General features: G+C 34.1%; 1 protein-coding gene across 5 annotated transcripts; it reads right to left on the reverse strand.

Moving 5' to 3' along the window:
* Positions 1 to 5,233: 5,233 nt before the first annotated feature.
* Positions 5,234 to 10,473, reverse strand: LOC142532052 (uncharacterized). Of its 5 annotated transcripts, none has more exons than XR_012816457.1 (4): positions 10,297 to 10,473; positions 10,013 to 10,150; positions 7,573 to 7,638; positions 5,803 to 7,472 (listed from the first exon to the last, which is right to left on the reverse strand). XR_012816457.1 is itself a non-coding variant. In XM_075638363.1 (3 exons), the coding sequence occupies exons 1-3, from the start codon at positions 7,646 to 7,648 to the stop codon at positions 5,406 to 5,408; spliced, it is 309 nt and encodes a 102-aa protein (XP_075494478.1). In that variant the 5' UTR covers positions 7,649 to 7,911; the 3' UTR covers positions 5,234 to 5,405. The 5 variants fall into 5 exon arrangements, 1 of the variants encoding a protein (XP_075494478.1); XR_012816456.1 differs by having other exon boundaries at positions 10,262 to 10,473; XR_012816454.1 differs by having other exon boundaries at positions 10,244 to 10,473.
* Between the last annotated feature and the right edge of the window lie 919 nt (positions 10,474 to 11,392).

The following is an 11,392-nucleotide window of genomic DNA, read 5'->3' on the forward strand; positions in this document are numbered from 1 at the left end:
GCCATAACATTGTTAATTATTCTTCTGAACCAATTGATACAACAGCTAATTCTCCCAAAAGTACATACAGATTTATAGCAACTTTTTCCGTCTTCATAACCACAAGCGCACCCTTCAAAATTTTCATGATCTCGTTCTCGATACGAGTTTTGCACCCGATGTCATCCAATTGCCCAAGGACAAAAAATTTTTCGTCAGTCCCTTCACATGTCGTACCTCCTGTATGGTATGAACGGTGCAATCAAACATTTTAATTTTGATAGTAACGACCTTATCAATTTCCAAGGTATGATCATTTCTCATGAATACAGATTCTCCTGAGACTCGTTCATAATGATCAAACCATTCTCTTCGAGACGTCATGTGCCACGTTGCTCCTGAATCCATAATCCATGTGTCACAAAATTTGTGTCTGCCTTCTGCAACAGTTGCTGCTTCGCTGAATAATATTTCACCACCGCTTGAAGTACTGGCCACATTTCCTTGAGAACTTTTCTCGATACTCGTACACTCTTTCTTGAAGTGTCATTTACCACCACATTTAAAGCAGTAAATATTTTTCTTCTTAATTCTCGACTTTGATCTACCTCGTCTTTGGCTCCCACTGGAGTCACGGTCCATAAATCTTCCTCTTATCATTGGCAAAGCCTCTGTCTGCTTCGAATTTACCAACCTATCTTCCTTATTTTTGCGTCGGCTTTCTTCACCGAGAACCGCAGTTAAGACATCGTCGAATTTTAGAAATCCCATAAGAATATTGTTGGTAATGTTGATGATAAGTTGATCATATTAATCTGGTAGACTTTGAACTAGAAATTCCGCACGTTCATTTTCCCCTATTTTATGCCACATAGAAGTAAGTTGGGCAAATAGAGTATTTAATGTGTTGATATAGTCGGTCATCGACGAGGATTCCGCCATCCGAAGATTATAAAGCCTTCTCTTTAGAAAAATTATGTTGTGTCACGACTTGACCTCGTACATCTTTGTCAGAGTATCCCAGATAACTTTCGTTGTTTTTATCTAATAGATACTTGACAATACTTCGTCTGCTATAGCCAAGTGTAAATTGGAAACAACATTATCATTCATCTCATTCAACTTTCCATCGTCCGTAATTTTCACCGGTTTATCTCCAACAGCTGCCAAACAATTCTCTTTTCTTAAAACTGCTTGTATCTTTATTTTCCACAGCATAAAATTGCTTCCGTTGAACTTTGTTATCTCGTACTTGCCCGCCATTATGTATACAATAATTTAATAGACTGAACAAAAATAATCCCTCCTTAATAAAAAAAATCTCAAAAAATTTTTCTAATGTGGAAGATCAGTCTAAGTTGCAACCACAGAGCATACTCAGAATTTAAAGAAATTTTAAACCAAGGCTCTGATACCACTTGTTGGTTCCACGTTTGGTAATTTGAGATAATAAATATGAAAATAAAGAATAAACTGGACACCGAGATTTACGTGAAAACCCCTAAAAATTATTAGGTAAAAACCACGGGCAAGATGAAAAGAATTCCACTATAATATTTTGTGATGTACAACTCACTCACTGTGTTTTCAAAGAGAACATATAACGTCTACTCGTTTTAAAATGCGGAAAATATTTTTTTTTAAAGCTGTCGTTTGGGAATAAACATTTAAATAAATCGCATGCATGCAATCCTAGGTAAAAACATCATTTAAAAATTATCATGAACATTTACCAATAAAATATAACGGGGTAAAAACAAGAGAAAAATCCTACATCCAACAGTAAGATAAACCAGCATAAAAATACTCGTATCCTCTCAAAACATGAAATCATAATAGTGCGGAAAAATCATAGGTCCTCGGGTCGTGTCGCCCACCAGGTCCACTGACTCAGAGTCCAGCACCTCCAGTCTCCTCGACATCGAACTCACCTGCATCACACATGCCTAGTGAGTCTAAAGGCTCAACACACCTGTACCAGTAATAACAAGTACATATACGTAGCACACAACAGTGAAATATCATACTCAACATAACTTTCATGAACTTAAAAACGGAACGTAACGTGTCGTGGAAAATCATATCATATCATCTCATGTCATCATATATGTGTCAAAACAGCTCATAAAATCAGCATAAACTTAAACATTTTCATTTAATTGAATTTAGTTCATTAGTTGTGACTTTCGTATTAGCTCTATCGTATCAGCTCTATCGATGGATCCATCTATAAAAACCGTGGTACCCGGCGGCAGGGGACATCAGCGACAGCATTACCCGCCCACAGAGCCCGGGCCTCAGCTCATCATATCTCATGTCATCGTATACATATACATCGTCAGTCACAACCAATTATCATCCTTCAAAAATATCATCATTTTCATCACTTAATAAAAACATGCATATGCGTAACTTTTCCTTTAAACCAAGCATGCAACGTATTTATCGTAATTCCATAAAAATCATGACTATGATGCATAAACATTTAAAATGTCATAAATTTGTGCTCAGGGTGCTGCCAGGACCAAAATCTCACCCCGGGTGCAAAATGACCATTTTGACCCTGGAAACCCGAAAATTATCGTTTCATCATTGGACCTCTAAAATTGACCCGAAGCTTACCAAACTCCTTAAAATATTCCAAAACTATTTTTAAAAGCATTCTTGGATATAAACTCGAGCTCAATCCATAACTTAACCGATTTGTTTTAAAACTTGGACCGAGGTCCCGATTTTAACCCGAATCGACTCGAAACTTAACCGAATTTTTCCTAACTTTCTACCATGTCTTAAAAACACTAAAGCTCATAAAACGTGTACTCAATCCCCTAAAACCACGGCTTAAACTTCCAGGAAATTTACAACTCTCGGCCGTCCCCTTCCCTTGATCTCATCACAACACATGTCACCCAAACTCAATATTCTTTCGGTCCTCTCTAACTCCACCACTTTTCCAGCCTATAACACTCACCATTAGGACCTAGCTACCCTTCTTAACTAAGCCTAACCCAAGCAACCAGCCGCTGCACCACCCGTGAAAACAAAACAGCCGAAACTACCACCCCCTCCCAATTCACACCAAGCCTCCGAAGATCGAGCTTCTCCCTCAACCAAACACCCATGACTCCTTCCTAACATCTCACTAAACTCTACACTGTCTGAAACACGGCTGGGTTTGAGCCCATGCACAGCCGAATTCTCTATACATTGATCAACCCATTACCAAACCGATAAACAAGAACAGAGACCACCCTTACAAGATGCTGTGATGATCTCGGCTGTGTGGAAGGTTACGGGATGTTAAGGGTTTACTATATAATAATTACATAGTTAACCAAATAATTAATGGGCCCTAATATGATAATTAAGGATTTGAAAAGGGTTTTAAGCCCAACAAACTTAAAATAGGCCCATTTAATCCAAATTCACTCCCGAAAAATATTTTGTATTGAAAATGTTTTGAAAATAATAGCCGAACCCTTGAAAAGTCCTCCGATTTGATAAAATTTGCGTATTGTTAAAAAATAAAATCATGCAGGTAAAAATACCCAAATAAAATCCCATTTTTTGAGAAATACTCTTAAAAACACCTTAACTTAATTTATAAAAGTAAATCGTGCAACAAAAATAATTTTCCTGAAAATTCTCTGGTCTCTGTTCCTCGTTCGAACGTGAAATGCATCTAGAAATCCTAATGCATGAATTTGATGAATTAAATCCTATCATGCATGAATTATGCATAAAATGTATAAAATAATTAAACACAAATTAATAAAATAAACATGCATTTAATGCTTTAAAAGAATTTAATAAAATACCAAAGAAAATTAATAATTTACATGCACGTGGTTCACGTGGACTTTTAGATTTTCGGGACGTTACAGAACACATACTCTCTTAATACAAGAGAACAAACATCTCACAAATATTATAGAACTAACCACTCAAATGCTATAGAATGAGGAAAAACTCGAAGAATGGATGATTTCAGAATGAATGGGAGGGAACTCTATTTATAGAGCTTCTTGTCAGTGTGAAAATGCGTTTCATAATTAAATGAAACACGTACCCAACCAATTCCCCCCAACCGCTAGGAATTATTTTGTAACCATGTAATAAATGTGACTGACATGTAGCAATATCTTTATAAATAATTGACTGAAAGTTTTGATAAAATATGATCTGATTTGAAGATCAAAGAGTGGTTTGTGATCAGAACCAAAATATTCCAAGTTCTCAATCTTCCTGGAAAGGAAAAGCATATTCCATTCAATATTGCAAATATTTATCCAACCTTGCTAAATGAGATAATCTCCTCTACGTCTATTACACCGTGTAAACGGATCTCCCTCAAACGATAAATCTTCAAGACCACAATATTCAAGAACACCAAAGAAATCCGTAATTTGAGAAACATTTCTCGATAACCCTCCACACTTTTCATAATAATATAAAATCTCGTTAAAATCCCCGCCAACCAACCAACCAACCAATGGAGAGTTTTCACCTATCTCAATAAGTGTTTGATTCACTAGTAGAAAAATCGTTTTTTACTTCGCGTATTCAATGAAGTAATAAGGTAGTTAAGTGCCGAAGTATATGGACGTGAAGTAATAGATGTACCTTTTACTTCGCATAATAACCGAAGTTGTATGATTGAAAATACTGAAGTCTTTGGCCGATTTTCGAAGGAAAACCGGTCCAGAATTGGACCGATGCCGCAGTAAGAAATGTGTTTTACTTCATCGATTATTGTAAGTAATGAAGTAATATATTATATATAACTTCGTCTTAATTATTATTTAGCGAAGTAGTTTATAATATTTTACTTCACAATTTACATTGAGTGACGAAGTAATTCGTCTGAAAGACTTCGTAGTTATGTATTTTGGTGAGGTAATAGTCACAAACAACTTCATAATTTATCATATTTGTTGAAGTAAATATAATATATAACTTCAGCATTTATCCTATTTGTTGAAGTATTTTATATTATGTTACTTCACAATTTACATTTAGTGACGAAGTAAGTGGTTCGAAAGACTTCAATAATTTGTATTTTGATGAAGTAATTGCGCAAAACAACTTCGCTTTTACAGAACAATGTTGAAGTAAATTAATTCTATCACTTCGTCTAATTTCTTATTAAGAAGTATTTAATATTATGTTACTTCACAATTTGCAAATAACAACGAAGTAATTTACCTGTTACACTTCATTATTTTTTATTTTGATGAAGTAATTGTTAATACACTAATATAATTAAATTCATAAATTATCCATCTAAAAATGATGAATATCCACGAATCCACAATTACATATTCATCAATCCACAAATAACCCAAAAATGTATCAACAAAACCAAAAGTATATCCAAAAATCCACAATGACAAACAAAATATTTATCCCCAACATACACCATCCATTTAAGCACCTACATAGGAGTAAACAAATTCACTCCATTCACTTCTGACCTCGTCATATTGAGATTGTGTGTAATATTGGTTCTTGATGCATCCTGCAAACTGAAATTTGAAAAAGAAAATACATTAGATTCTTCTATTTCAAATAAAAATTGACAGATATAAAATATATCAGTACTGGTAGAGATATGTTTCATTTGAAAGTACAGGCTTATTTCATTTGCATCTTGAAATAACACCGGATAAAAATTCATAACATGTCACCACTCTCCAAGCTGAGATAGCGCCTGTTGTTTCCATCTAGTCTACATCCATTAGCCTGGGAAAAAACCCACAGATTTATTCCCCATATTTCTTTTGAGTGAGATGACTTTAATCTAAGTCAAATATTTTAGCATAACCAACATTAGCCTGGGAAAAAACCCACAGATTTATTCCCCATAACCAAACCATCATAGTCTGCAATAAAGCAAACACAATATGTGGGAAAAAAACCCACAGATTTATTCCCCATAGCCTGAAGTCAGTAGCATATCATGACATAAATCATGGAGAAAAGATGAAGAATCAGAAGCAGAAACCCCAGATGGAATAAATTACCATAATGACAAAAATTCAATTTGTTGAAATTCTTTCCAGCATAAAAATCCATTAATACCCACTTGGCCACACCAGAATCATTACAGTTTTAGTAAGTCTATGCTTCCAGCTTGACACTTCACACATGTATATCATTTCTAAAGAAACATAGAAAAAAAAGTAATAAAATAATTAAAATTGTACACATGTCAATCAACCAAAACATAATGAGTAAAGCTCGAGGATTATAGACTTTGCCGCAATTTATAGAGAGTGAATTGTGTACAACTACGGTAAGAGATGAAACTGAAGTAGGACAAAAGGTGTGTAACACCACGGTACCCCATGTTTGTTCGCTAGTGTGAGACCAAGGGCCCTACAAGGTGAGTATGATTCCAAAGAGTTTAGAACAACAAAGGCCTAAACAAAAAAGTGATATATTGATAAAACTTCAAATGGCCATAGGACTCATAACTTTTGACAATTTTGGAATTGTGAGATGTACAAGATGATAACAAGGAGTGTCGCAAAGTTGCTGACCACGCTAAAGTTCTCTGCAAATCCAGTCATTTTGCCCATGTAAAGAGACTTTCTGTTTCATAATTTTAGAACAGATTATTAAATTTTTTATTTATTTTGAACTTCTCATCGCCTCAAATTCTAAATATACTTTATTTTTACATCTAGCTCATTCATGTTGGTTTTCATAATTTTCTAATTTTGAAATATGCTTTTCAGGCAAATTTCATTTGGTGTTTTTAAGTTCAGAACTTCAATGTAAACGAGAAATGTAGAAATTCTTCTAGAGCAAATGTCGTATTTCATCGAAAATTACAACAATTTTGGCATATTGAAGATGGTCTCCTAGATCTAGGGATTTGAAGATGAAATATTCCATTATCCAATTAATTTTACTGCTCCAATCAGAGATTCCAGCATCTATGACCTCCCATCAACAATGTTTTCACACCATAAGATCAAACCATGTGTACACATAATAAGTTCTACTAAAAAAGAAATTCAATGTAATGATGTATGATGAAAATTCTACTCATGTAGCCGAATTACAATTTCATACTTTATCAAACTAAAAAGTGAGAAAAATAAAAATCGTTAATTTCCCTCATTTTTCCTGTTAATGGTTCCCCTTTCTTCAAGCAACCCAGAAAAATATATGAAAAAAGTAAATGGACCTCAGAATATCCAAATGTACTCATCATAATACTCTTTCCCTCAATTATGAAAGATTGTTGATATACCCGGGAAATTAAAAATTCAAAGAAGGTTATAAATCAAAAGATCACTTGAGACCAGGTTATGTTTATAACTAACCCGATAAACCTGGTTATAGTGATACCTTGAATCTCCATAGCAGAACAGGAGAAGGCATAATAGCTACACTTGGCAACGGTGAACTCATACCCTTCATTACATTTGACACTGTGGAATGTAAGAAATTTTCTTCAGCACTATTTCCCAGTTCATTTGTACCTGGCAGATAACATCATAACATAGTTAATATATGGAATAAATCAGTGAAAAAGGAGAAAAACCACGTCTAAAAGAAAGTGTAGGATAAATCTTCTCTCACCAACATCAAACACAACAGATCGGCTTCCAGACTTGCGTAAATGCGGACTATTGTTAGGTACAAGATCTCCAAACATAGATGGAGGTGAGATTAAAAAGGCAGTTTTATACAATCAAATCCTTCCCAAAAACTACAACTGCGAGCAGAATAAACAGGAAAACATACATGACGTCGTATAAACAGATGGAGCTGACATGGGGCACATAAACACAATCCGATCCCTCAAACGGGTGACAGTTAGCAAGATTATTTGTGATTCAATACTTAAAATTTAACGAACGTTTTTCCCTGGGTTAAATTAGTTGAACTTTGGGTGGAAAAACGCCAGCTAGAGATAATGAACAATCATAAAGGAATAATTTTCCAATGACACAAAACACTCAGATAGAATTCATCTTTCACAACTGGAACACGATTCCATAGTTTCATTTTCATTTTTAACCCTCAACACATGTAGTAAACTCAATGAGCACACATTATCAACAAAATAAATCCATCAATTTTCAACCATATTTCCAGATCCGAGTCCCGAATCTTTCGTTAAAACCACCATAGAAGACATTCGCATTTTAACCAGCAAGCACAACAAGAATAAATGCTTATGGTGACATTCATAAATGTCATCATATTCAATATTTAGTGACATTTAAGTTTTAGTGACACCTCCAACAAATGCCCTCTATTTCAATGTCGTCTTAAACTTTCTGACATTTTTTAATGTCATTATAAGATGTTAATGACAATTTCATACGTATTACTAATTATTTATATAATGACAATTTTAAATGTCAGGAAAACTCATGTTTTAAAGACATTTATAATGTCTTGTTATTATAGTAATAATGACAAATTTATATGTCAGTTAAAATCATTTATAATGACAACTAAAAGTGTCGTGTATGTTATTTATAGTGACAATAAAAAAATGTCACTAATGATAGGTTATAAGGTTAATTTAAAATGTCTCATTATGTAATCTGTATATAAAGACATTGAAAATGAATATGGATATGTATATGTTGATGATAATATGAAAATGTTTATGATAATATGAAAATGTTTATGTTTTACATGTTTATGAAAATGTTTATGGTTAAAGTTTACACAATGGCTCATTTATTTTGTACAAGCATTTCTATTGCATTGGATTGGAATTCATTGATTATTTTCCAATTATATCATTTTATTACTGTTGTTATTGTACTAAATGAAATGATATCCGTATCAAAAAGCCTTTCACACATTTCACATAGTTAAACAACTTTAAGAGAACACAATTTGTAATGAAACAAATTAGTTAACAAGTTCTGATTTGAGCCATAGATATAATATACAAAAATGTTGTTAGTTCCAGAAATATCGCTAATAGCATTTAACTTCACAGCTTTTTGTAATCAACCGATGTACCCATCACTTGACATTCATCCCACATACTTAAAATTTGCTCGTTATCTCAGATACATATACATTCATGAAGCACCTCATCATACAAGACAAAAAGTCCAACGAAAAATTACCCACCCAAACTTAAGCTTCCACTAAAGTCCCATCCAGCAAACACAAGAAAATGAAGGAAAAAAGGACAAAAGACTTTCAAGATGATATTTATTGTCAGTCAAATATCTCATGCTAGTACTGCTGCTATTGAACAACAAGCCATGCAACTACAACCAAGTTCATCACCACCACAAAACCCAACGTTAGAAAGAAAAAAAGCTGCCACCATCACTACAGACGTTTCAAAAGGCAACCAATTTATAATCCTAGTTGATAGCTTTAAGCAGCATTTGCTTGTACTCATTCAGCAGACATACATTGAAATCAACAAACAAACAATGAAAGATGATACGGCAACAGAGGTAAACTCATCATGTAATAAATAAAAGTTTTACGAAACATGTCCATTTGCGAATTCATGAAGGATCAGATAACGATACCTTATTTGACATATGGTCTAACAATGCACGGATGAGCCATGGTAATGATCTTGATCCTAGAAGTCTTGCTATAGAATACATATGAGGCATTCCAAAAAAGGAACTATTAATCTGGCAAAGCTTTGATATGCAATTTAGATCCTACCATCAACATGAGGGAAAGTGAAAGGTCATGAATAAAGAAACAAATGATAATATAAATTGGTATTAAATGCATTCATTTTGAAAGCATAGATCACGTTGATAATATAAACCCTTCTTCATACATGTCCTATGCATACTACTTGGGAAAATGGTCATTTTTCTACGAGTAAATAATATAACTCCTTTTTTGTTTCATGCACACCATATACAAGTCGGAAAAATACAAAAGGAGGGACCTCATTCTCGGATACTAGCTGGACATATAACAACCCAACAATGCGTCAATATTATGCTACTAACGCAAAGAAAACCATTAAATCGGATTGGAAAAAAAACTCGAATCCAGACAGCTTGTATACCTGAACTATAGACTGGAATTCAAGCTAAAATGCACTAAGAATCGAAGTTGAACGGGCAGTGGTGGTCTCAATATGGTGCAAAGGTTGTATCTAGCAGGAAAACTCGCTGGAATCGTGACTGGACGGAGCTAAATGTGGCTGGAAATCGCAGGAATAACAGGGAAAACATTAGGGCTTCGACTTCTCAACAACAAACCACTAAATAACAAAGAAATCGAGAGACACACTCACCGAAAATAGAGGACAAACTCGCGCACGGAAAAAGACTGAAACAGGGCTCTCACTCGCGCTAGTTCTTCCAATCCGAGGCAGGGAAGGAGGCGCAAGGTTAGGGGAACAAGGTTGCTGGCTACTGCGCTTCGATCTCCGGTGGTCAGACAGCACACAGTGGTGGTTGGAGTCGGGGCGCAACACTGACGGGAGTAGGGGAAGGGTTAAGAGATTGGGGATTTGGGTTTCACTTTCTCTCTCTTGTAGTGTGTTGTGTAATATTTTTAATTAAACTTATCGGTTCATCTTTTTACTTCAGTATGAACTTATTTTCCTTATTTTTTACTTTATCAACATTGATATGCCGAAGTAAAATATAATAAAAAAATATAGTGAAGCCCGTGTTTTTAAACATCCGACGTAAAATATATTATTTTACTTCGCTTGTGTTATTACTGAAGTTATTGGTAATGTATTACTTCGTAATTTATTATTGCCGAAGTAACACTTGCCGAAGTAAAATCCGATTTTTCTACTAGTGATTGGTTCAAAAATTTATGATGTTGGATCGTAGAACATTGATCTTGACAAGAATTACATACTGAAAGGAATATTGTATTTCGAATTAATTTTGTCCTTTTATATAATTTTAAGATTTTGCATTTCTAGGCTAATTTGTTATTCATAGACAATTTAATCTCTGCATTTATTCTACATGATTTGTTTTTTATATTTATCCCTAAGATATAGTATCTTAGATTTGAATAGAGTTTCATTCCTAATAAACTCTTGTTTCCATGTTTGTATGATTTGATTTATGGAAAGATAATTAGGTCAAGATATGAATATCTATATATATGGAATATTGAGAGAAGAACGTGAAGACTTTTGGAGAGGACTTTTACGTAGCTGCTGGAGTTTTATGAACTTGCACAAATTCAGTATTGGAGATTTTTGTGTAAAGACTTTGTGTGATTGATTCACAAAATTGTCGTGTTGTTGATTGGTATTGAAGACACGTGCAGAACAACACTGACGCAGAGTGTTGATCGAAGAGTGTTCTTCTATTGTTTTTAAGCAATTTTGGTTTATGCATCTAGTTTTGAGTTTGGCTGTTTTTGATGCATTTTAATTCCTTGGAGTGTCAAAGAATTTTGTTTTGTTATGCTC

Source organism: Primulina tabacum, chromosome 17, assembly GCF_025594145.1.
Source record: "Primulina tabacum isolate GXHZ01 chromosome 17, ASM2559414v2, whole genome shotgun sequence".
In the NCBI taxonomy this organism is placed as follows: Eukaryota; Viridiplantae; Streptophyta; class Magnoliopsida; order Lamiales; family Gesneriaceae; genus Primulina; species Primulina tabacum.